The following is a 27,455-nucleotide window of genomic DNA, read 5'->3' as shown; positions in this document are numbered from 1 at the left end:
TTGACAATAAGTTAAACAACTTTATTTGCAGAGGTTCAAAACACATTCACACACATCTCCCAGAAACAATATTGCAAAAGTGTTTTCAGGAAGGTTCCATGTTAACAACAAGAAAGAAAGAAGGAAAAACCTTTCAAGTAAAACAAAATACTGAACAGAATCCATATTAAATTCTGTTGTCCTGGTGTGTTTTTTCCTTGGGTCCAATATCACGTTTCTTTTTCCCTGGGCACAAATTAAACGTGGAAAGTCATGAGCACCAGTAGTAACTATTTAAGCAACAATGAGTTTTTACAGTATGAACGTGTTCAGTGACATTTTACCTGCAACACAACAGAGACAACAGTTGTCTACATACTTGCATGGCACAGCTAGCTGCTAGCAAAAGGACCAGTGTGTATTAACGGCAGTTACGATGACTGTGAGGATCCTGACAAGCTACAGCACCAATAATTCCTGCTAGATGTTGCTTTTGAGTCCAAGTTGAATGCAATACGTGGTTCAAATGGAAACGAGCAGTTTGCACTGCTGGCATAATTTACATTGTATTCTGTGTATCCAAAGTATAAAATACTTTTGTCACTTTCCTTTTCCATGCAACACTCTGTTTGACAGAGATTCATTAAATGCAATTATATTGTTTTAAAGCAGCTGCTTTAAAGAAGAATTGCATGATCAACATCAGGGGCAAAAAGTATTCAAAGGCAAAACCAAACAAACATGACAGGAAAAAAAGCAAAGAAAGGTCAAAAGACAAATTTACACTATAATCAGATAGTTCAAGGATCAATGAAGGACACTGCGATGTAACGGGTGCCATTGGTGGTGGGTAGACCTTCGTGGAGATGAGTCAGTCGTCCTGGGTGCATGAAGCTCCAGCCTTTACGCGGTGACTCTATAGAGCAGTTGTATCTGTGGAACCGGCAGCCCCCACCCTAAAAAGGAGATAAGGAATAAACAGATCTAATAAATTTGACTCATAATTGCATGTGGATTCAAAACTCCAAGGTGGAAAGCTGAGATCCAGTGATTTCATGATGTTCCACCCTGTGTGACAGTGCTATTCCTTACCTGAAAGTCTCTGTCTTTGTTATTGAGTGCGATGTTGATGGTGAAAGTAGAGGAGTCATGGTGGGGCCTCAGGTAGGCTTGCCTGTTGGGTGTGTATTTGACCACGAAGTTCATTACAGCGTAACCCTGCAAAGAAATAGAGTAATACATCAAATAAGATGACAGTGAACTCAACTTCCAGAATGCCATCCAACCCAGTGTCAGCTGCTGACAGAGCTCACATTTCAGCAAAGACTGTCAACATCTGAAAACAGCTGCCGTTGTCAACTTTTGGGCAAACAGTATTTACCGTTTACCCTCCTTTTGTTTCTCCATGAGGTCAAACTAACCTTAGTGTAGTAGCCAGAGAACACTTTTAACGTAACAGGTGAAATGAACTCCCGGATGAAGTGTAGCCACTCTTTATCAAAGCCAATTTGCTTCATATGGATGTCGTCCGTCGGCACGGTCTCATAGCCTCCAGCGATCCTCTTGTCCTGAGAAGAGAAAAGTAGGGAAAATGAAGCGTGCTGCAGTGTGATTAACGACGGAACAAATGACCCACCAATCTTATTGTGTGTGACCGCAGTTTTCAAAGTGATGATGTGTCTGTATGTGCATGTGTGTGTCCCTAAAACCGCAGGCTGTACTGTTGTCTGCTTGCATGAGACTTAATGACCCATCCAGCTCAGCGGTTTCCCAAACAGTCAAAATATCTATACACATTTAGTCTCCCAGGCAAACTTAGAAACATGAATTACCAATTTCAAACTACATAAATCAGGCCACATGAATAAGACCCTGTAAACATATAACACAAAGTCATAACCATTGCATTCTGTTATAGTTAAATGGTAGATATGGAGATAATAGTAATACTAAAATTAACCACTTAAGCATTATGGTGCCTGTCCTAAAAAAAAAAAAAAAAAAAAAAAAAAAAACCACAAAATAAAAATCTTAGAAAGTAGCTTAAGAAGAACATTACACCTTCTCACTACATCTGGCTAACATTTCACGCCCACAGAAGGGTGTGAAAGATAGCTTGAAAGTAACAGCTTACTCAACCCGCAAACACAACAAAGGCATGGTTTTACAATAAAGTCTACAGCCAGCAACATGACGAATTATTTCCTCACTTTCCCTTTTTCTAAATGCTGTTTAGATGTGACTAATTACACCACACGTGATGCAAAACACTTAACCGTAATGAGACATTTAAGGGTTCATCTTACTCAGAGTTACAAGTTGTGCAAGTTTTTAAAATAACCGAGGCAAATGGCTTCATTTGAAGGTCACACAGCGAGTCTTAAAAAATAAATACAATCAGAGAAAAAATTAAGGATTTGCACCTTGATCTACTTAATTTAACATTAAGTTTTTTTTTTTCAATGCTAATGGAATTCACACGTTAATATGCTCACACACTAAACAAAGATGGTGACCATGATAAACATGCATTCCTAGCATTATGCACATTCTGTCCATGAAAAATTGTTTCCATTGTTATTGTGAGCTTGTTAGTGTACTGGTGATAGTGTTTAAGCTCAAAACACACTTCACAGACACGCTATCATGGCTGCAAACTCTTATCCGCGTATGTAAACTGTCAAAATTAGCATACCGGCGTATCTTTTGCACTGGAATGGAAATATGTCATTATTTCTTAAAATTGCAAAAGGTTTTTAAAAATGAATCAAAATTATTATTATATATAAATTATTGCTTATTGCAGAGATAATATTCTACATAAATTTCTGCCCTGACTGAAATGTGTGAACAAAACCACAGAAAAATAGAAGTACGTGTGCCGTGTTAATTAGAGCCGTCTATTCAGGGAACCTGAACTAACAGTACTGACCTCGTGTTTGCCTCCAGACCAGGAACCATAATGCTCCATCTCTTCAACTAATTCATCGCAGGCCTTCTCTGAGAAGACTGGGAACCAGAACACATCGGGACAAGGCTGCAACACACACATGCACGATGATACTACTGAGAACAGACCTGGGTCACACTGTCACCCTGAGCTGTAGTGACTAATAGAGCACATAGATACTATATGTTAAAACCAGATGTTGGGATTTCAGCACGACATTATGTCATTCTCATTCCCAGTCTGTCTGTATGTTGAACACATGCAGATACGCACACATAAATACAAACCTCCTCCAAGTAGTTCTCAGTGAAAATGTGAGTGTAGTTTTGGTGGATGTACTTCTCCTTCCAGTCCTGCAAGGAGAAAGAATTTCAGATTAGTGGACATATTTTTGCATACCTCACAGCACTAATACCCTCTCCTACAGGGCAGGTCCCAGCACGCCTTATCAGTCAGGAGTCTTATCACACTGAATTCATTATTTCGGAATTGTCTCACATCTGTAATCTTTCCATTATGTCTAATAACCTTTACAGGTGGCTGCTGTTTATCTCAGTTATTCAGATAAAAAAAATCTTTTTGTGGTTGAAGAATAATGAGAGATCCTGATGACTTACCACAGGGTTTTCAAATATCTGCCACAAGTCATTGTTATAATGAGAAATGTTATAATTGGCTGTGGAAATGAGCCTCCCAAAGTCGTGACGGTTTGTTATGTACATGAAGACTCCCTGCAGCAAACAGGAAAAGGTTCAGTCAGTTTCTCCAGAAAATCTCAGTAATGTCTCACAGGCAGGATTTATAGCAGATTCATATTATACATGCAGACCCTACAGTACATAAGCATACTGCAGGTTATAATTATGGCAAATGTTTAGGACATGAACATTCATCAACTTTACCACTGGCATACAAACAGAAAAAAATATGCTTTTTGTGGAAAACTACTCATTTGCACAGAAATTAAAAAGAAGTCTGATTTAAGTGTTCTTCAACACACTGAAATCATTACTGCTCAACTTAGTTCAAAGAGGGACAGATTCCGTATAAATAATCCAAGATTATTTATGGGGGAAGGGGGGCTGCAGGGGTGTTTTGAACAGGACAGTCAGGGTGGGGCAGTCAGGTGAGAGGAGTGGGAGAGCAGGAACAGAAGGGTGCTGGGCAGCTTGGGACAAAGCAAATCCAGGAATGATATTCCCTTTTACAGTCGGGCATTGGGCGGGTGATTGTGAGGGGGAGAATTTGGACTGCTATCAGACAAGGCTTTACATATGTCAAAAATGAAATATTAAGAATAGTTTTGCAATCTCCCAGTGGAAGTTTCCAAAATTGCCTGTGTATAAAATCATCTTTTGAAACCTGTGATCTTGGTCAGATTGTTTATATGAGAAAGAATAATCATTTTTGGAGCCTGATCTGAGATTAGTGAGTGTGTTTAGAGAGAACAGCTGGCTATTGGGTATAAAGCATCAGGAGAGGAGGACCTGCACGTGGACGAACTCTCCTCTTGGAAGTGATTATAAAACAGGACACAAAATAGGTCTTCCTCTATCTTCAGACAACTCTGGTTTTAGACCTCAACTCATCACAAGAAAAAGGTCAACATCAATTTCCAAAGATGTGCCAGTAATCTTTCTCATGTTAAGAAATAGGCAGCAATATAAACAGCAACTGAGAATTAATTTTTATCAATTTATATGAAATCTGAACTCAAACTTTATAAAAAAAATTTAAGTTCTATTTTCTGAAAGATTATGTATAATACATACAATTTACCATGTTAAACTTAATAAATAAATGTAGAGAGTTTAACTCAGTGGGGGACAAACAGTTTAGTGCAACTGAAAACATGTTTGCCTATGAGAAAGACAAATCGTAAGATGGGGTCTTAGTGTTAACCCATTGGAAAATGATGTTTCAGAAAGCAGAATAATTAAAACAAATTGAAACCTTTGGGGGCTTGAGCATATGGAATGATTCCGGAGAAGGGGAGTCTTTTTCTCTGTGACTGGTCTAAAATAAAGGAGAGGCATCATGTAAATAGGAAGCCATAAATCATTGTTTCAGAACAGGAGAGAAGGTGACAGTTGAAATATGTCACATACATAGCAACTGAGGAGTGGGAAATTCGCCTGCGTGAAAAAGGAGCGAGATTCCCTGCGAGTTATCATAGGAAGAAACATGCTGGGGAAAAACCAAAACAAACCAAAAGGACACCGTGTTTGGATCAGGCATGGCGGTTGTTTAGTGGCGAGGACAGGTGACACAAAGCACACAGCTGGATAAACGGTTTACAAGTTTAAAGGTGGGGAGCGAAACACAACAGACAAGCCAACTTTTGTCAGCTAGCCAGGGAGGCACTTGCAACTGATGGCTCCATCTGGTGTTATGACAATGAGAGCAAGACAAAGTCAAGGATGTTGGAATATGCAGTGCAAGGAAACTAAATGCACCCGTAAACAGAGAAGGATCATGCCTTGATGACAAAGACATTTCAAGCCACTTATACTTGCCAACGTTTCATCTTTGCTTTCCGTTGAACTGTTGACTTTTGTCATAGTTAAGATTCATCACATTTATAAACTAATCCTGCTAAATCATTTCTGTGCGTAAGTACATTCTTTGTTTATTAGCATAACTTTTCAAAGTGACTGTGTCCCTATGCAAATATATTCTAAAGTAAATATATTCTGATTGTATTGACTATGTAACTACAGTACAGTACAAGCAGTTTATAATACTGAGCCATGATTCCCCAAATGTGAAGGTTGGACTTTCTTACCAGTTCTCTGGCATTTCTACACAATGCCATATCTGGGTCCAGTTTCTCCAGAACAAAGTAGTTCCTCTCTTTCAGTTCATTCCTCAAGACACTGCCCTGGATAAGGAATGTGTGTGCCATGTAAGGAATGTTCCACACACCCCTAGAAACAACAGAACATGGGGAAAAGAAGTACTTATTTCATTGTTGAATGTTTCACTGATGCTCATTCATGTGAACCATGACTGCAGGTGTTCTGATGGAGCTGATAGAGGGCGTGTCGGGAAATTATATTGGTTTGTGAAACTAACGTGGCAAAGCCACGTGGGAAGGTGCATGCATTTCAATCAAACTCTGTGTGTATGTAAACCAACCTAAGTGAGATTTGTTTTAATCCTAACTTGTGATGACCACTTGTGTTGCACTTTGATCTCATTTTTCTACTTGCTCCATCTGTTGACCTGGAGATTCAGACTTAACCCGGATCCCAACCCACTCCAGACAGGCCCTCTAACTCACCAGTCCTGTAGGAGCTGGTAATGAATGTGACAAGGACCTGTTTCGCTCACTGTTTCCCTCTCCACAGGCACACGTTCATGGGCGATTAAATCTGGGTTTCCACAGTGGTGGGTGGATGTTTATTCCTCTGCGCCATCTGGGCGCCATTTCAACTTATTTTTAAACCCATAAAAAGTGAGTCAGTCAGAGAGGAAAGTGAATTTCACTATGGGTTTTTTCATATCTCAGGATTTGAGGCTCAGTTTAAATCCCTGCTCAGGTCACAGTTTGGCTTTAATGACTGGTCATATGCGAATTTGAGGATGTAGCTCATAATAAAAGCATCTTATATTCCCAGTTGTTTATGGCTGAACATGTGACATCTGCTTCAGCACATTAGCACCTGATTGATTTACAGTCATAGACACAGAGAGACACTATGGCGACATGCAAGTGTGTGAACAATAACAATGCAACGTCAAAGCTGGGTGCCCTTATTGAACTTGTGACTTACACGCGTTTTTTCTGCACAATGTCGACATAATCTTCTGAGCGAGCGTAATAACCATCCGGACTCAAGGCCCCCCAGAAGTTGGACCACAGCTTGCCGTGACGAGTGACAAGGGGACCAATTATTTTTCTGAAAGTAGAAGGCAGAGTGGAGAGATGGTAATTCTGTCGGAGCATATATGACTCTCAGACATCTCACAGACAGCCAAGCACGTAATGCACTGGGTATTTCAGTGCTAAAACCAGTGTTCTGCATGAAGAAGATCAGCCTCTCACTGAAAAGATATGATGCCTGTCAAGTGAGTAGCAGATTGTACTGTGCATGTAATGCAAACCAGACCTGTACATCATGATAATATGGATTCACACAAGTGCAATGACATGCGGCAGCAGGCATTTCAGGCTTTTTCAGATTTTGGATAGGTTATATTTCCATTCTCCTTCAATAGCATCTGTGCCAGTAGAGAATTCTCATGCTGTCTTTAAAAATATCCAAAAAAAGGCTTTTTCCTTTGCATGCCTCCAACAGGTCACAATACCGCGCCACAGCCACAACGACATCTAATTTATGGGAAGCTTTCCTCACAGTCAGAAGGGGGAAAAGGTTTAGCATGTTTGTTTTCTGTATAATGCAAAGTGGCATTCTGGGGTTAGTGCAGTCGACTCTTTCACTGCTTCCATGTGGCCAGGCAAAAACAGGAAGCCAGAGCGGCTTATTTTTATACTTTCATTCACCCGGCTGTAATGTTCCTGTGGTTTTGCCACTTGAGGGATGAATGTAATGGTTCAATGATCACAACTAGCAAAGAGGTTTGTTGGAGGTTTGCTTCTTGTACCAGTCACTGTGTGATTACCTGTTCTGCTCAATGAGGAGCTTCAGCGTCTGTCTGTTTGTGAGCATGACATCTGAATCTATGCTGAAGTAGTAATCGCACGTGATGTCCTTACGGCACAGATCCCTGTTCAAATCAGAGAAACACGCACACGGGGCAGAGAAAGTAGTGATTATTCAGTCTATAACTGACTGCAGTAAACAAAACACTTGGTAGTAATCACAGTCACAAGTTCAAATTCATCAGCTGCTAAGTATAAGGTGTCGTTTTCAATTGCAGAGTCAGACTCTCACTGACTACCTTTAAGCCTCTAGTGGATACTGTGATTTTAGGAAGATTACAGACTGCTAATATATTTTCAACTTCTTCATTATAGGGCTGTCCTGGCCAGTACTTTGAGGCATAACGGACTCGAATTATTTAATTGAAGTATCACCGTGACAACAGACTGTTACTCAGTACTGAGAGAAGGCCCCCCTTTGGGGCTGTCATACATTATGCATAGTACGCACCCGCATTTCGTTACGTTCACGTCAATAGGAGAAACATTCTCAAAACTCTGGAGAGTTCGAAATTAACAACTGGTTTGAGTTTAACCGATTAAGCTCCACAAACTGATGTTTCATTCTGCAACATGAAATGATTGCGTCCTTTAAATAGAAATTATACCATTTAGCAAGCACCATTTAGAGCTTTAACGCTCATTTGAATGAGTGGAGGAGTGGGGGTTTCTTAAGGGCTGTTATTAATCAATCAGCATTGCCTTTAAATCTGGTTTCATTCATCTGGTTTCATTCTGTTTTTTTTACTTAAACCACAGGTCTTGAGAGGTGAGAAGAGGCGTACATACATGCCCATGTTCCTGGCCTCTCCTTGGCTCAAAATTTCTTCTGGTCCCACTACCTTGAAACTGTTGAACACATTCCTGTTCTCCTCCCAGAACTTCTGGATGTGTTTCTCGTGATAAACCTCCTGAGTAGTGAGCCAGTAATAATGGATTAGAGGCTGCATATATGATCATGTAGCAACACAGCTGCAAGTGTGCATACTCACATTGTTGTGGACAAAAATGTTTAGTTTATCTTTGGGAAAATCCAGAGTGAGCAGCCGCTGGAAGAATTCAGGAAGAAATGGAGTTGGCTGCTCAATGAATACTCCAACCATCACATTTGGATACTCCTGTTTAGGTTAGATGGCAGATAAATCAGAACTATTTTAAACAACCGGGCTCAGTAATTACACAGTTTAATCTAAATCATCGATGATTTTGACATTTCATGTGACACATAAACAAATAGTGAAGTTGCTTTAGATGATGTCCCTGACAGGAGACTCTTTGTTTTAACGTCAGTTTTTCGCTCTTGGTTATCTTATGTGATCCCTCTTATTGTTGTCTTGATTTATTATGAAAATATTGCAATGCTTGGACACCTCTTGGCTCTACAGATAGGGCAGCTGATGTTCCTGATCTAGCAAAGGGGTCTCCAACTCGAAAGACAGCCCAGGTATATAGTTACTGCTCAGAAAAATAGAGCCGAGAACCAGAAAAATTTTCCCATGGCGTTCAGCTCCAGCCCACACGGCTTAGTCTGGACTTCTGATTCTCTTTACCAGTTCACAGTAAAGGTTTGGCCCAGCGATGAAAAGGATCTGAGCACAACTGTGTAATTTACAAGTTCCTCAATGTCTGTGTTTCAGACACAAATACTGGAACTCACCCAGTTACTGTGAGCTTAATTTGTTACAGCGAGACAGCAGACAGGCAGCAAAGGGAAAGGAGTTGCATGACGAGCAGTGCAAAAATTTAGCCCAACAACTAAAGCATCTATTAAAGCAGACAGAAGCTAATTTATTTAAAACTCAGAACTACAGCATTGAAGTGGCCTTGATGGCACAGTATTGGTCCCAGTGTCTTTGCAGGGCCTTAAATAAGCTTAGTCTCAAAACCAAAGAACACTAACAGCAATGCAGCAGTGCCAGTGACCTGGATTTAGCCCACAGGAAAGGCCTGGACACAGTATGGGCAGTGTTTCCACATGACCCGATTTTCAGAAGTCTCTGTCCTAAACACACAGAGTGGCATAGCAGAATGAAATGCCTTCATTTACTTGTCTATTATTGAGAAGCAGCATTTATTAGGGAGGTCACAGAGCAACTTTCACAGAGATGCCTTTCATGTTGCTGAGTTTGTGTTGAATCAGCTCCAATTAAACCTTTGAAGCCCGTTTATTGATGGAGTCCATTGGATTACTGTAAATCTTAAGGGATTCATGTCTCGGTATAAAATATTGTGATAGACATTTTGCTGTTTTATAGCACAGTATGACTCTCGTGTTATTTTAATTGCGCAAAAATTGTTGCACCAAACAAATTCATAGAAACACATAGGATAAGAACACGGAATACATGAACTGGGATCTTCTGTATGGTTCACTACTCTCCCCACAAAAAGAGCAGTAAAGTGTGGTCACGTATTTGACAGACGCAACCACACAGCTAGACATATTTCCTTGTGTTGCCATTCCGGCTGTCTATACATTGCCAGCTTTGGCTGAGCTCTGTGACAAATTTTCAGCGTAACCACTGTAACTTACTATTGTGGATAATACCCATACTGAGAAGCCCACAAAGAGGCAGGCTGGTTGACAGTGACACCCCTTTAAATGAGCCCTTCTGAAAACCCCAAAAGCCATATCCTGCACCACAGCAGTGCAGTGCTTCCTCTGCCCAAGTAGGTTCCCTCGCACTGATACTCTTTTAAAAGGGTCCAAAGAGACCAATGGGTATATAACCTGTTATTGCTGGAAAGGGAGCACCAACAGTCCTATTTATCTGTTGAAATAGGACAAACTTGGCTCCCCTCCTACTGTCTAGACAGTCACTGATAGATGGATGGGTCCTGTTAGAAGACCAGGATATGTTTCTCCCTTTTATATATGTGCAGGGAGGAGGCTAAACTTCCCAAAGCAGCTATTTAAAAATGGACTGAAGTGGACAGCAGATATATGGAAAATTGCTCAGTATGAAGGCCTTACTTTTAACTGGGTCAAGTCCAGAACATTGTCATCACAGTGACTACACCCATGTTCATAGTTCCATGCATTGGGGACATAGTTGGCCAAGTAGTTCAGGTACATCTGTAAAGGAAAGAATCCAGAGGCGGTGAATAACTGGTGGCACAAGATTAATATCACTTTAAGCAAAAGCTTCACATCATATCTGTGTTTCAGTAAAGCTCACTTAAACATTTCATTGATGTCTTTGGAATATTCTGCCCTGTAGGGATGTCAGATGATCAGGCAGAATCCTTTAAAGGCCACAGGGTTATGTCTCCTCTGCTAAAATCTACACTTGACAATCTAGATAATTGTTCATTTTCTTTATGCATAATTTTAACATATTGTAATCAGAACCATGACTCTTCTGTATTTAGTGTGCATGAAAGTTTAAAATTCTCTGGGAACATATAATTTCCACTGTGCTATTGTTTCCCAATTTCTTATTGCAGACATTACAGTAATCATGTATTTGTCATCAGATTGAACTTGAAATTGGAAAATTCTATTAAACTAATGGTTTAAGACTCAGTTTGGCAACTCTAATAACAGAAACCACCTCTAGGACACAGATTCTGTGATCTGACGTTTAGAGCTTCTCCAGATTTTAGCCCTCTGGCGAGAGTGACTCAGCAATGGTGGTGGGTTTGGGTCATTACCAATGACAACCTGAGACAGGCAGCTGGTGGTGGAGCGAAAACTTGTGAAGAGTTAAGGGAAGGAAAAAGACCAGAAAATTCGACATACTGCTTTTCAGCTTGCTGAGCCTGTCACTCTGATGTACAAAGAATGATGGAGAAGAGAAAATATGGGCACATCGTCTCAAGCATTAACCAAGTTCCCTGCCAGACCTCCGAAAAATAAGCTGACTATGATGGACAGGGCAACTATGTTATGAACAGTATGTAATAGTTCCTGAATGTGTGGGAATATGTGATGAATGGTGCATAAAAATCCAAAAGGCATAGGCCAACATGTGGGAAAAAAAGATTTCAATTATTCAACCCAAAACTATGTCCTAGGTGTTCTGGGAGGATGATTGACTTACAAGTAGCTTTGCTGTTCCATAAATAGACGATTAGGCTTAGGATCTTACTCACTTTGGTGTATCCGTTACCATGGACAACCACTGGCAGGGAGTCGTACACTGTATTTCTAACTCTCACTTGGGCAGTTCCAAATTTGAGAAGCACTTCGTCTGTCAAATAAAAAGGAGCACAAGACACTGAAGGCCAGGTGACGAAAATAAACTCACTACACTGGCAAGAAAAGTTTGTAATTCTTTGGATGGATTGCAAAACTGACAAGTCTTGTGAAAATAAATATCCTACGAATTAGCATCAGAATGGTAAAGTCTGGGTATAAATCAGTGCAGGAAAACGTATTTAATGCCCAAGGACAAATATACGGATTTGCAGTGCATTAAATTATTGAATATGTCTATGATTTCTTACCAACTGCACCATTCAGGTTTTGAAAAATCTGGCATTTGTGGTCTAAAGTCATGTTGAGAGTTTGCTGAAAGACATAAAAACAGAGTTGGTTTATAGGTTTCTAAGTGGGTTTGTATTTGTTATATATTTTTTCATCTGAAGCATTGGCGTTGGCACAAAATACTTACTCTTTGTAAAGGATCCAGGTATATTTTAGTGTAGAAGAGCTGGTCATCGTCATTGTCATGGAGGTTCCACTGTGAAACTATTCTATTTATATATGGAGCGTAGCCAATTATACCTGCAAGTAACAAACCGTGTGAAATGGATTTTCAGCATAAAGTTGACGGTAAGAAAAGTTTACAAGGTCACAATTATACTGCATCTGCTCGCTCCATGGTCTAAATACTTCACCCTAGCAAGTCCAAGCATCTTACACAAAGTGTGATCTTTGGCAACAATCCAAAGCACAATGAATTGCACAAGGCCGTTCTCTCTCCACAGTCTGTAGCTAGAATTGGAAAAATGGGGGGGTAGGAAAGCTGCATTCTACTGAAAATGTTTCACAACTTGGAACAGTGTACACTACTGTAGTATCTCACACGCTCTCTAAATGTACATTGTCACTGAAGTTTTGCCCTGTCTTTTCATCTTCGCTCTCTTGCTCAAGGACACTGACCACACTAACAGATTATAGGGTTTGGCTGGGTTGCTGGTGCATGTCATTGTACATTCCCATCATAAAATAAAAGCCTCAGATACTGTAAACAAGTTGAGAGATGGATATGACATAATCTAAATGGCAGGAGCGAAAAAAGTTAAAAGGAAATCGTGACATTTTATGCAGATCGTATAGTCATGAGGTTGTCCGCAAAAGGATGGCTACAAGACAGGCAGCGAATAAGGAGAAACAATAGAACTTATCGTGATACTGTATCTCTGTTTGGACAGACTGAGTTTTGAAAAGTTAAGAAAACAGTTTAATTTGCAGCTCTTACCCCACCCACTCACCACTTTTTTTTTTTTCATTTGGCTAGTGCTTAACTTTTCAGTCTACTCAAATAAACACAGACAAACACAGCCCTGCAGTATCTTGATTCTGTGTCCAAAACACTCTGCTCTCTGTGACACAGTGGTGTGTGTCCAGATGCTATGAAACATTCCTCAATGGTCACTTTGGCGGTAGCTGTAGGAACTCGTACAAAACCTGCAATTTTATACAAACTGTGGCACATTCGGGGGGCCAAGACAAATTCACATGTCAATGACAATGAGCGCTAAAAACAGTCTCTGATCAGTCAGTCTGAGACTGCTCGGCTCCAATACGGGAGGTCAGACCAGGATGAAGACCACAGGGAAAGCAGCAATTCAATGTCCTAAAGAACTGGCAGGATGCAACTGGCCGTAGCGTTGGGATTTTGCATGAGAACATACTAAAGTTCTTTTTTAAAAAAAATGTCTCCACATATCTAGTACTTTCCCACTGAGATGATGCCCAGTAAATCTTCATGTGTACTGTAGATGTCATCGCTGTAGAGGACAGACACACACACACACACACACACACACAAAATCTAGAGGAAAAAGAATGGAAAAGTGCTGCAGTTAATGATTGTATGAAAGGGGCTACTGTGACCTCCGGTCCACTTGGAAAGGAAATAACTCAAGCAGATGGTTTACAGGAAAAACATACTTCCATTTTAAAGAAAGAGACAATAATAGAAGTCTGGATGTTTAATATTTGAAAAGTAACAGCAGCCTGTTGATAGTCGCTCCACTGCTTGTTAAACCAACAACACTGAAGGTGCCTTGCTGCTTATTTCCCTGCATTCCAACAAGGCCTGCAAACCTTCAGAGTCTGACAGCCTACGGTGGAATGAATAAACCCTTGACGACCGACTCATGCAGCACTCTACGCCAAATTGTATTCACCAAACACATTTCATACTGCACAATGCGTAATAGTTAAATAATTTTTAATGGTAACCATTGCTGTAAAAATGTTTGTGTTAGGTTGGGGTTATGCCAAGATCAACGACAGCATGTTCAGTGTTACTCTTGGACAGCTTCTGTTTGTCACATCATCATTGTGTAATTGAGAGTCACCCTAGAAAAGCATTATGTTGGAGACATTTAAGTTCAGCACTTTGATCATATTTAGAATTTTTGCACCCACCTCCAGAGTTGAGGTAGCGCTTGCCACTGCGGACTGAGGGGTACTTGTCAGCTAGTCGCTTATCTGGCCATATGAGTCCCTCTGCAGCAAATAGCACTTTGTGATTCGCTTGCTGGAACTTCCTGAGAATTTCTTCTGGTCCCCCAGCAAAGATAAGATCATAGCTATAAGGGAGTAGGGGCAATGAAACACAACAGATCATTATCACAGCAGATCACAGATCGCTTTTGCACTTAGAGAAGGTTTGTTATCTAAATCTGAAACATATCTGCTTGTCTTGTAAAAAGGAGAGTCCTGCAGGATTTGAACACAACAAGACAACACGTGTTCATGCCTGCAAGGCCTTTAGTATTTTGTGACTTGCGTAAAACCAATTTAGTATTCAAGCTTCAGTTTAGCTTTTCACTTTTCACTTGTGTTTCTGGTGCTTTTACTGCTTTCGGGGTGTGAAGTCGGAACAACTCACGCTGGTGATCCCAGAGTCACTGACTATAAAACACCTTCTTCCAGGACAGTCTTTGATTCTGTACCTTTGTCTGTGTACTGCAGACAGTAGCATTAAATCAATAGATCCCCCCATACACACACGAGTCAAAGTGTGTTGTAAAGCATTCAGCTCTGGCTGGTACAGTATATTCATATAAAAGCACCATCTAACCATCGGTAACATATCAATCACAGGTATTGCTCAAGTTTACAATAAATTACTGACTACTTTTAAAAACCTAATTAAATCAAAATGTGTACAATAGCCTGGACTTGAAGCTGACTGACTTGTTTTACATTAGCCCTGACCAAAATAGACACTATAGACGTTTCTGTCAATTCCGAAGGTGACTTATATAAAAATCACTCATTTTGTCAATTTTCATGTCCATTTAAGATTGGACACAATCATTTTCCTTTCATTTCAGAAATTCAGCACATGCTCAGAAGCACACGTCTGAGGCGGTGTCTGAATCAGAAGCAGTCAGAACACCCAAGTTGCTCCAACAGGATTAGATATTTTTAAACACAGACAAATGCCTCCCAATACACCACTTCCTGTTGAAGAAAAAAAAAAATACATTCCAATTACAGTACCTGTCTGAAGGGTGTGACAACTTTGCACAGCAATTATAGCTTACATTATTCAAGTGACATGGTACAGTAAGTATTATCATCTCCTGCTCTATTTGAGGAAATATGGCCTACAAAGCTGTTATTATTCTAAACCACTCACATTAACTCAGTGAAACTTTCTATTGCGCTTGAAAACTCATAATTCAGCTACCTGCCCGTGAGAATCACTTTCCTCCTAAATTTGGCAATGCTCTATAATAATACCTTTGCATAAATAAGGGGAGGGCAGTTTTCATTACAGAAAGAAGCAGAAACATCTCTTACTGGGGAGGCATTACTTTTAAGCAATTGTTACAGGCTGTGATTATGTAAATGACTTAATTGATGCATTTAGCATCCTATTCTCTTTATGGAATTGTTTTATATTTCAAATTGAATCTAAATCAGATCCAAGCCCACGAGAAGATGAACATCTAAAAAAGAAAGATATCTTGAAAATAGTAAAATTTTACAAAGTAAATAAAAGCTAAGTTGCCTTTCAACTTACCTGTCCACTGACAGGACAACACGATCCTCCTGGTCAGCCAGAGCCTCCATGGCCTCCTTCAGTAGTCTGATTTTTTGCCCACCACCAATAGAGTGACCCACGTCACCACCCTTCCATTCTTCTCCCATTCCCAGTACCTACAACAGAGCACATGATGGATAAGTTGTACTTTAACATGAACTTGCGTAACCCAATAAAAAAGCAGTTGCGATTATACTGAAAACACCAATATCCCAAAGTCTTTCAGTCAATTTACAGTATATTTCTGAAAACTAGGAACTAGTGAGAAAAAGTTAATTTCTTTTCACAACTTGCAACAAATTTCCAAGAAGTTTCTTTAAAAAGAACAGGGAAAGTTAGGCCATTTCTCTAATAACTAGGAAATTACCCTTGATTCAAGAAAATGGGTTAAAAAAGCTTCTTGGAAAATGGGTCAATTATGTTATCATCAGATTATTCTTCACCCGCTGATATTTAGGCTGTCACATTCTATCAACTCCAATGTGAAACTGCTGCCTGAATAACTTACATGCACATTTTCATTGGTTTATAACACAACTATGAATAAAAAGTGCACAGCTGTTGGGGGAAATTTCAGTCTAAGCCTTAGATCTAATCTAGAAAGGTTACTTAAAAAACTCGGCTTGAGTTCGAACCTCCCCCCCCAAACATACATAAATAAATAAATACATTTTAAAAAAAAGAAGCAGTAGTACACAAACTCGTGCAGCACCACAGGAGCACACAAGGTTGAGCAAGGCATGAACCTGGAGTGCTAAGCTTTAAAAAAGTGTTTTTATTGCTGGTGTCAGCCACAGAGGGGAATTCTGGAGCCGCACTGAGGAGTGTCCCTTTAAGATGGATGCTTTTTTTCAGCTTGCTGCACTTCATTGTTTTCTTTAACAGGCCTAATAAATCACGGGATTGAACATTTGGCTGCTGTGGGTGTGAGTGTAGTACTGCTTGCAGGGACAAACATTATTTTAGAATACAAGACAATCTTACCTTCACAGTGTAGTTGAAATATTTTGCAGACTGCATAAAGCGGAGGAAGCCATCTGTTTCCTCTGTTGCAACAGTTAAGACGAGTAATTTTTCTGAAAAAGAGAATTCACAAATTCAGCTTGTGTCCTACAGTATAAAGACATCACACATTTTTGGCTCGACTTTATAAAGAGGATTTACTATTTTCACAGAAAATGGACTATATATGTTGTTATTTTAATGCTTCCAACCGAAAAATCTTGACTTCCAAGATCAAGGTTTTCCACAGGAACCTACTGCATGGAGGTATTATATTATACTTACATATAAGCATACCAGCATCCACTTTTGTGAACCAAGTCCCTTGTAAACCTCAGACCTAAGTCAACAAGCTGGTAGCAATTTGGTTTAGCAGTCTAAACCTACGTTTTAAATTAGAAACATCTACTGCAGTTTTAATTTGATACAGCAACAGAACAAATATTCAAAAACATCAACTCAATAATTTCTTTCCTCATGGGTTAAAAAAAAATCCCCCACAGACATCCAGTGGCCACGCGTGTTGAAATGTGAGGTTTGAGGAAGGCTTAGACCAGACACTGTACACATTAGCATTATAACCTCATGTAATGACAGAGACAGAGGCTCTACCCGCTAAGCTAGTATTCACTTGTTCTGTTATGCTTTGCACAACCAACTGGACGTACCTGTGATCTTGTGCATCAAACTATTATTCTATAAAGATGCGGACATATATTCATTCTCAACGTCCATGATTGTTTTTCCTGTGCTAGAAGTCATACGGCCAACAAAGATTTAATGACACTTTAATCTGGTTTTATAGCACTACATGAATACTAATCCTGCTTTTCATGTGTGGAGAACCAGTCTTCCTTCTGTTTAATATACAGCACTGTATCCCACTAAACCCTTGTAAAATATTTACAATCCTACATTGGCAAGTTGGATTGGAAGTATGAGAGTACATATTGGGGGCTTATAAAAATCCTGAGGAGACCTCATTTAAAATGCCCCAGGGCTCAACTAAAGAAGGCAAAGATTAACAGGGCTTATTGTTTCATCTTTGTTGAAATTTCCAAGTAACCTGGACAGTATTGATCTTTCCAGAACATGTACAGTAGGTCCCATTTTCTAGAGCATTATTTGTGACAAATAGACAAATCTTTTTGTCACAAATATCAAAATCACAAGCCTCCATCTCACTCCTTCACACTAATGACTTTACAATCAGCCCATTGCAGTTTTTTTCCCCCATCTGTTCCTGTCAATGTGACATAGATGTTGTCTCATCCCAGTCTAGCCTGTGGACCTCTCGTGTTTCAAATAGCGATTCCAGCATTCCTTCTGACACATATGTTCTATTACAGGTTGGAAATAGAACTGTGTCTGAGCAAGCACCCAGAGCAAGAACTGGGCGGATTCAGAACACCATAGTTTTCCCATTTCAGATCTGCACAGTGGTAAGGGATGTCTGTTCTGACCCACAGGTGTATCCATGTTCTTGTTCTTGGCCTGAAGATAGTGGATAACGGAGCATAATGCACGGAGGGAATGTTGCCTCCCACATCTGGGAAGCATATCTTCCATGCAGCTGTATAAAACAGGTGATTATAATGGTTGTGCTAGAGGTTTACATCCTTCTTTTATTAGCGGACATCAGACTATCACAGTGGCTTAGTTAAAGCCCATACCAGGCGATTATGTATGCAAAATGATAAATGCGCACACTTGAAAACCAGTCTGTGACAATATATTGTAAATTACGGTAGACGTATTTTTTGGGAGTGGGTGTGAATGATAGCTGAAGCTACCACACTAAGGTTAGAAAAGTGTGTGGGGTAGCAGTGTTTCCGAAACTATTTGATTACCCAAGAGTGGTTTTGACAGAGCACACTGCCGCCCTAGGCATTTTCCGCTGGGATTTCTTGGCAGTATTTTGAAACCTCCAAGAATATTCTCTATTACTTCATGCTGGGATTACAGCCAGGGACATATGTTTTAGATTTCTTTTTGCATTGAGCTCAATTCGTTTTCCTTTTCCCATAAAATTTTAATATGTCGCTGGTAGTGTGTCACCATTGTGTGTCTGCAATGGTGGCTGGTTGTGATCTATCTTATTCTCTTACGCACTGAGCTGTCTGACCTGTCTGTGATGATTGGGAGACCAACTCCAATCACCCCATCTGTGACTTTTCTTTGACCTTCTGGAACTACACGCATTCCTCCTGTCATAAACTTGCAGACCACATGAGTGCATCCCCCGCAGCAAGCTCCCAGTTAAGTACAGCCTGGTGATGAAAACCGCCTTTGATTTAAAAGAGATAAGACAGATACTTTTATTTCCCACATTGCAAGTGTTGTTTACACACTTCGTTCCGTGCATAGGTCTTGGTAAGGGGAAAATCATCCCTTTGGATTCACCTTATGTGAACTGTGGCTGGATATTATGGTAATGTCTCAAACACAAAGAATTATGATCTGTCATTTCAATGCCATCTCTCTCCATAATTTTTATGTTATTTTACAAGGGGTTATAGGGCACTTTAATGGAATCCCAGTAAAAAATATTTATTTACTTACATGATAATGCTTACAGTATATAACAACTTTGTCATTGGCTGAATGTGACCAACTTTGCACACAAAGGGTTGAGGTACAAATTCTTTTCAGTTAATTATTTAAACTGACTTTCGTTTTGTATCCTCACAGTTAGAATTTGTTGTTTTCTGCTTAGCCAGTTAAAAGTATTTTGCCTGTCCTTTTGCACATTTGGTAAAAATGAAAATAATATGCTTTTTAGGTGGCTTGCTATTATATTTTAGGTACATATTTACCCAAGACCTGTCAGACCCATCTCAGCCCAGATGTAGAGCAGACGTAGATGCTCTACGTCTGCTACGTCTGTAAATTTCAGTGTTGGTTCACTGACCCAAAAGGTTGAATGAGAGATTTAATGGAAAAAAAGCATTAAAAAACCCAAATAAAAAGGTAGTGACAGGTATTGGCTACAGTATTAACAGGCAATTAATACAACAGAAGCACTGAACACACTAGTGTTGGTACACTAGTGTTGGTAAAGGCTTTCAGAGTGAACTGTATTCACTTTGATACCATATAAAAAACATAAATTTATTTAAATAGCGATTTCATGACTGAAACATGACACACGTGCAGATTTCCACGATTTAAAGTCAAAATTAAGTCACTCATCTGATCTAGGCCATAAGTCTCACTTGATGTTACTTCGCCTATAGAAATAGTGTCAGGAGTTTCTTTTTCTCCAACATTCAAACCTAATTTTTTCCAGGTATTAAGCGTTTGTTCAGTTACTGAGCAAAAACACGCTCGCTACAATTATCTAAAGTCCAAACAGCGTCAATGTTCATTTAGTCGCAGTGAGGAAAAACAACTGCTTGACAACAAGATCTACCTTATTTTCTAACCCCAAAACGAAATCCTGGGCCAGTTTTCCAGTCGTCTGACACGTTTTCATCTAAGCAGTCATCACAATCGCACTACTAAGGCAGGCTGGCTGAGGAACAGATGGCAACACTGAAAAAAATGAGGTTTTTAGGCAACTGCGATTTTGGAGGACGATCGTCAAAGTAAACACAGCATGTTCTTTTGTGAATACTGGCTAAACAGTCCAGAGGAGGAGAGGAATGCATCTCACACAGTGCTGCTTTTACTTTTCTCCAAGTAAGGACATGGACACCAAGCAGCCTTTCTCTCCCAGTCCTCTATATTGGTCTTAGCTGTCTAGGTAAACTTTCACACTTCCTTGCCCAAATGTTCTGACTCAGTGGCTGGGGCTAAGCTTAAGTAAGCATTTCTTGCAGAACGGAAATAGAGATAATGGGAATGTCCTGCCCTTGAAAGTAAGATTAACTGGATCTTTCCTCTAAGATGAGACAATCCTGGCTGCACTATTTCAGTCATCTGAGTAAATAAACAGTTTTTATTTTTAAAGGCTCACCAGAAAGTCTAATTTGTCTAGTGAGAACTGCACATTTCTTTGCTCTACCAGGCTTTGCCTAACCAAGCCTGCCTTTTAATGTTACAGCAGGAAACAGTGAGCTGGGAGATGGAAAAGAACATGCTTTCAGCCACATTAGAGCTCATTCAGACTTGGATGCAAGACTTGCACATATGCTTAATTCTGCGTTTGTGAATGAAACCCAATATACCAACCCTGACCCTGGAAATTTGCTCCAGGATGAGTACAGACCAAAAAGCCAGCCCTAATATTATGAAATATAAATATAACTCCACCTTGGGTCAGTCAGTGTGTTTCTGTCCTTGCATTAAAGTAATTAAAGGAGATATCAGGGTATTTAGAAAGTGGTAGGTAAGTTCTGTTTTAAAATTGTTGGCTTGAAGAGACTCGCTGTTATTTGCTTTCCATGGATGGGACCTGCTGTTTGAGTTTGGCCCTAAATCCAGCGATGAGTCACACTGCCAGGGTGTTCAGCTGCAACCTCTCCCTCTGTTACTCAGGTTGCAGATTCAGATGCTAATTCTCTGTAGAATTATCACTGCAAGCAACTTCTTTCACATTTTTACATGGTTTCACAATGAGCTTTGGCCTATTATTGTAAAAAAAACTTGATTTTAGCCACTTTAAAGTCTTCAAAGTGGCAGGTTACATTACAAAAGAACTAGTTCGTACAAAGTGTGGCCCTGCCATGATGCAATTAAACGTGTTAATAAGTACAGTCACACTTAAGGCGAGATGAAAAGCCTGCTATTAGAGGGGGAGGGGGTAAATGCGCTCCTGTAGAGCATTTATGTAGAGTTGCATTTGATTATACTCATGGAACGTGACATGAAGGAGGAGAGTTAAAGAGAGAAGTCCAAACTTTGGCTCCTTTGTCCCTTCTACACAGCTGGCTAATGACTGCATCAAGTGGGTATGAATGTTGGATTAAGAATTACAGAAAGTTACAGGAACAGTTGGACACAGCTTCCACCAGCTTGGATGTTGGGATGGTGTGGTGGCATGGGCTCCCAAACCTATACTTGCCAAGCAGTTGTGACGAAGCCTAGTGGCAGCTTTATGACTGATCTGTTTAGAGGAATAAACATATATATGGGAAGAATAAACAAAGACCTCATGTATTTCCTTAACTGCTGAATTGTATGTAGCTCTGCCATCTCTCTATTTCTCAGCATCCAGCTACATTTGGAAGCATACTGCAAGCTACAGTTAGTTTTAAAGGTGTGCTAGCTTTAGAATACCTTACAATTTTAATGTTACCACAAACGGCTTTGGCGCAGTAAGAACACCTTTTGATCTCTAAAAGCCAGGAGCTCCTAGACATGCAGACATGCCTCTTTACCGACAGCAACAAATAGCATTTTTGCTACATAGGTGAGTGCTCCATGTGTTTGCAATTAGCCCCAGGAGCCAAATTAGGAGGTTAAATACACAGGCGACCAGGAAAAACTCAATTGCTCACAGACTGGCTGGTCGGACATTATTTTAGCTGCCAACAACTAAAATAGAGTTTGATTTCTAGTGGCACAGTTGCCATAATTGATCAAACAGGACATTTACATAATACAAGAGCTTGGTAGGATTTCCATAGAAAAAGCCAAAGTCTCAGTTGCACATATCAGACCACAGGCACCTCGGCCTTAAGTGGCATGATGTCACCAGCAGTGGAACAGGAAACACTTTTATAGTCTCGACGAGCGTCATTCTGAATCACAAAGAGCTTATCCCTTTTACCCAGTCAATGGAGAATAAGTATCTAATTTCATTTGGTTTTACATCATGCAGTGCTCTTTTCACTGGTGTAGTCATTTCCTGTGTCAGTCTGATGTTACTGTAAAGCTTCAGACTCTTTCACTGTTAACAACAGTACTTATAGTTTGATTAACATTCATCATTTTCCGTCTGAAAAGACAAAATGGAAAGCAAAAAAAAAAAAAAAAGACAAACCTGTATACTTCAACAACATTCAAATGACCTGCATCTCTAACTGGAAAGTGAACTGAAAATGCTCTTTAAAGATAAGCTGTGAGCTGCTCCCTATGTGCACAGTTTCACATCTAATAAATCCGCTAACATTTATTTGAACAAGCGTCAGTGGTTACTAGACGTAAACTAAACTCACAGGCTCATTAAAGATGGCAAAAGGCTGTTCTTGGATATTTTGCTCCTGGAATTTCTATTCTACTAGAGCATTACTTTTTACTTAATTACTTTCAAGACGGTTACTTGAAAATGTTCAAGGTTATTGCTTTTGTTGCTTCCTCTACAGTTTAAATGTATTTTATATTAGTTGTGACATGACAGTCCTTCTTACAGTTTTAAAATCATTTATTTATGTTCATATTCTATTGATTATTATTTCACTTTGAATATTACTGCTAAATCAATAAACAATTCAGCCAAAATAGCTCTTACTAAGTATTGATAGTTGTTCAATTCCCATGGTCAGACAGTCATCATATACAGTAAATGATTTGCTAATCGAACATTTGTACTCTAAAACACTTGTGTCAGCTTTTTATCCTGCTGTTTTTATTTGTTTGATACAGTAGCAGGCAGAAAAAACCTCAGACAGCGTAAAAATGCAGACAACACAACACATATTTGGCTGAAACTGAGGCACAGACCCAACTTTGTGGTGATACAGTGACAATGTTCTAAGTCTTGATTACAGGCCTGTCTTTCCAACAGGGTTTGTTAGTTTGTTAGACTGGAATTACAGGCAATAGAGAGCGCTATTATACAGTATACAAGGCATAGACAACCATAGGTGGAGTTTCCTTTTCTTCTCCATAAAATGCTGCCTGACACGTCAATGAAGTCTTTTCCCAGAGGAAACCTGTGCTTACGATAAAACACCACAAGGGGCTGTTTCGATGGCGGGACGTTGCTTCGTACACCGCTGACACAATAAATGCAATCCGGGAAGTTCAATTAAAACGGTATAGATGTATATGATGGTTTGTAATACTGATAAACACAATTAAACTACTTTGGAAAGGTATCATGGTAGCAACTTTTTTACCTTTGCCCGTGACACGTACAGTATGTATATGTCTGCTGATACTAAATAGCAGTTGACTTATTGGTAATATGTGAACATAAAATACGGGAGAAATATTGTTTTGTGGCAGACTGCAGTTACTAACTGGAGCTGGTTTCTGAAAACTGTATATTTTACAGCAGATGCGTGTCCGCAGAAACGTTTTTGGCACTTTGTATTCCCAGGATCCTAAATAAAGACCCCATCCCTGGATTAAATACACTCAAGGTAATTTGGATTTGCACCACCAGCAGAGCCACAGCAACAGGAAGAGTAAGCAAATTAGTCCACTGATGTAACAAAAGCATGATGGTCAGTCGCTTTTTACATCATAGGCACTTCATTGCCTGTTTATCACTCCAAAAAAGTCTTGGCCAGTCAAGCAAAAACTAAAAGAAACCGTGTAAAATGCTGCACAGTATTTGACCAAACAGTGACTCTGACTCCAGGGCCCCTCCCAAAAAATTCTGGACATTGAAATATTATCAGTATTATAATATTAAAAATATTGTGCATTTAGATATTTATTTTAGCGCTATTTATTTGTTACTTTTTAAATTCCTAAAACAAAATACAGTGTAAAGCATTGGAGTAATAGTTTATTGACCCTTATTATAAAATTCAGAAGCCAGCCTGCCTAAGTAAAGTTATTCAAATTAAAAGAATTTGACTTAAAACATATGATCATCAAAACAGCCTATGAAAGTTAAATAAGCTGCATAAAAGTTCTTCAAATGGATGCTGGTGGAAATTTTGCTTCACTTACTTGACAATAAAAGCATCTAAACTCAAAAATTCAGAAATTCATATTCATAAAAAATGTATGTCCTGCAGAGAATACAAAAAGTATTCACTGTCCTTGGTTTTTCACTTAATTTCATTTCATAGTCCGTGTAATTTGCACTTTTTTTGACTGTTAAGTGAACACAGATTAAGAACGACCTGTTAAATAAAAAAAATGTCAGAATTGCTGTTCACACAGTCAGTTAGAAATCAGTGAAAGGCTCCTTTGAGACGCTCAGACAGTGGGGGTCTACGACGCCTGATTTTTAAAACTTTCCAAAATTGACGAACCAACAGCCACGTCCACTGTTCAGTGACTGTCCAGGAGCATATAGGTGAGAAATGGGCAGAGCTCTGCAGTCCCTTTTCCCTGGTGAATCACAGCTCCCGTCTGTGCTACAACCAGTGGAGGTGTTAACAAAGTTGGAGGAGAGGAGAAGAAAGTTTGAACCAGAGAGAAACACTCTATCTACATCCATACTCACACAGCTGGCATTCAAACAAATTGAAGAAGGAAAACCTGTGCTACCTTGTGGTGTGATGTGTTTCTGTTGTTTTTTTATTTGTGTCCTACAAAGGACTATTTCTGCTATGTGAATGCCCTGTCACTATGACAACCAGCATCTAAGCCCCACCCAAAAAAAAAAAAAAAAAAAAAAAAAAAAAAGGAAAAGTAAAGTCACTCTGAAAAACAACAGGCACAACTTGTTCTTTTTGACGTGGTGGATGACACGTTGTCTGACTTCATTTTAAATACACCTATTAGGCCTTAGTCTAGCTGGCCCAGACTCTGCATGATCTCATTATTAAATGGAAGTGACAGCATTGATACCCCTTTTATTATACCCCAGTAATATTTTAAACACATCTCAGAATGGCTGAAACTTTCTATTGCTAGTCCCTAGTGATTTAGTTCTCAGAGGCTGTTTAAAGACTTTAAGCTTGCAAATGTGTGTGACTACTGTGTGAAAGACACACACTTAACGCAGATGAAGAGGACAAGACCAGCCAGTGTGGACACAGCTGCTGTGTCCTTCCAGTATATTACCTCCCACAGCAAAATGCCCAAATACACCACATTTCCAGACCTTTACAAACCCACAATAGGCTTAACTGTCACACCAACACTTGCGTAATCATAACCCCTCATGTTGCCCCCCGTGCCTGTGAAAAGTGCTAGTTTAACTGAGGGGCAATTTAGAGCAGGGGCAACATGTTAACAGTGGAAACAAGCCATTAAAGTTGGGACACAAAGGCGGTGCTTCAGGCAGCCTAAACCCATACAAGCACAGTATGGATGTACTTTTAACAGCTGAGCAGTTAAGTGTGGGAGCAGGTTGAGCTCGTTCTGCTGCACGAACCCTCAATTAAAACAGCTTTACAACTGAGCCCCTGTTCCTCATGCACATAATTGGTTGCCTGCTACTAGAATCAGATACTAATGGATTCCATGCGCAGTCGTGTCTTACAACTCTTACGATAGTCTGGCTTTCGTTCAAATGTGAAGCAAAGATAAACAAGTGGAAAGCAACTTTTCAAACTCTCTCTCTCTCTGCTCCAACTGGTTATTTATTTCACGCATCGCCACTTTACAGACTGACATCTAAATATAAGAGCCGCTGCTGCGCGCCGCCAAACAACATGCAATAAAAACAGGATTGTGACAAACCGCAGACGGCTCTTTTGTGTCGAGCACGATCATGTAATTTTACGCTCCAACATATGTAGCGTTTGACATATTCACTTTGCCACACAGGGAACCACAGGCATGCATCCTACACCCCCTGTGCACTTAGCACCATGCAGTCGGAAAATGACATCTTTCGAAAGTTGATCATGTTCTCTCTGCGTTTCTGTCGCGGCAGCTCTGGAAAGTGGCTAGAAAAAGTGGGACTGAGCACAGCCATCAAATTTGTAACGGCAATCAAATGTGAGGTTAGCTCGGTGCCTTGTGACAAGGCTTTAATGGAGTTCGGAGCGAGCCAGCAACAACAGCAGACAGCGGGGAAAAGTTTGGTGGTTACCTTTGGGAATAGGCGCTGGAGCCTGAGGTGCGTCAGTAGAGTAGACAGAAGTGGCAAACTTCATCCAGCAGGAAAACACTAAACAAAACGTGAGGTATTCCATTGCTGTGAGAGTGCGTGTTCCCGGGCAGAGAGCTCTGTGACCGACTGAACTATTAGCCCCCCCAGGCAGACAACAGCGGCCAGGATCAGCCCCGGAGGGTCGTTATTTGCGCTCTCGCGATAATAATAATAATTAAAAAAAAGGCACTAAAATAAAGGGGGGAAAACGTGTTCCAGTGAGTATCACGTTTTCTGGACGCGCCGCTGTTGAAGCAGCTCTTTCTGCTGCAGGGTAGTATAAATACTGCAATTCAGGGGAATTAGCGGGCAACAGGCGTGGTTCCTTAATTGCAACAGCAGCCACTTGGGTTTCCAGTGATGTTACAGGCCACGAAGAGTGAAGCAGTGGAGGAGGGAAGATAACGGTGCTCAGCACTGACACAGGGACTTCCTGCGCGAGAGTGCGATGAAGCACAGCTGTATTTGAATCCCACCACCCTCTGACTGTTAGACATCCCTCCTCTGGTCCCCTCCCTCTGAGCACTCAGCCTCTGTGACCAACACTGCTCCCTTTCTAAATGGCACCCTGCTCACAGGAGGCTTGTTCAGTCTCATTAGTGTGAACCATGGAATAAAATCAGAACCACAGCGCTAAAACGGTCAACATATGAGCCTCTATTTAATTTGTGCTGTCTATTGATTATGCATTAAGAATTTTCCCTACTTAGAGACCTCAAGTTTAAGTACAAATAG

The 27,455-nt window shown here is 40.1% G+C and overlaps 1 protein-coding gene across 3 annotated transcripts; it reads right to left on the bottom strand.

Moving 5' to 3' along the window:
- Window positions 1–27,179, bottom strand: plod2 (procollagen-lysine, 2-oxoglutarate 5-dioxygenase 2). 3 transcript variants are annotated; one of them, XM_067486381.1, is made up of 20 exons: window positions 26,661–27,178; window positions 16,814–16,905; window positions 15,809–15,945; window positions 14,200–14,363; window positions 12,212–12,324; window positions 12,045–12,108; window positions 11,691–11,788; window positions 10,570–10,671; window positions 8,588–8,713; window positions 8,385–8,506; window positions 7,556–7,660; window positions 6,706–6,831; window positions 5,715–5,856; window positions 4,883–4,945; window positions 3,547–3,660; window positions 3,217–3,282; window positions 2,912–3,016; window positions 1,401–1,547; window positions 1,072–1,197; window positions 1–935 (listed from the first exon to the last, which is right to left on the bottom strand). In XM_067486381.1, exons 1-20 carry the CDS (start codon window positions 26,761–26,763, stop codon window positions 780–782), a joined length of 2,271 nt encoding a protein of 756 aa, XP_067342482.1. In that variant the 5' UTR covers window positions 26,764–27,178; the 3' UTR covers window positions 1–779. The 3 variants fall into 3 exon arrangements, with proteins under 3 accessions (XP_067342482.1, XP_067342484.1, XP_067342483.1); XM_067486383.1 differs by lacking the exon at window positions 2,912–3,016 and having other exon boundaries at window positions 26,661–27,179; XM_067486382.1 differs by lacking the exon at window positions 4,883–4,945.
- Between the last annotated feature and the right edge of the window lie 276 nt (window positions 27,180–27,455).

The sequence above is a fragment of the Channa argus genome, chromosome 19 (genome assembly GCF_033026475.1).
Source record: "Channa argus isolate prfri chromosome 19, Channa argus male v1.0, whole genome shotgun sequence".
In the NCBI taxonomy this organism is placed as follows: Eukaryota; Metazoa; Chordata; class Actinopteri; order Anabantiformes; family Channidae; genus Channa; species Channa argus.
Note: the sequence above shows the minus strand (reverse complement) of the source record. Positions and strands in the feature narration are given on the sequence as shown.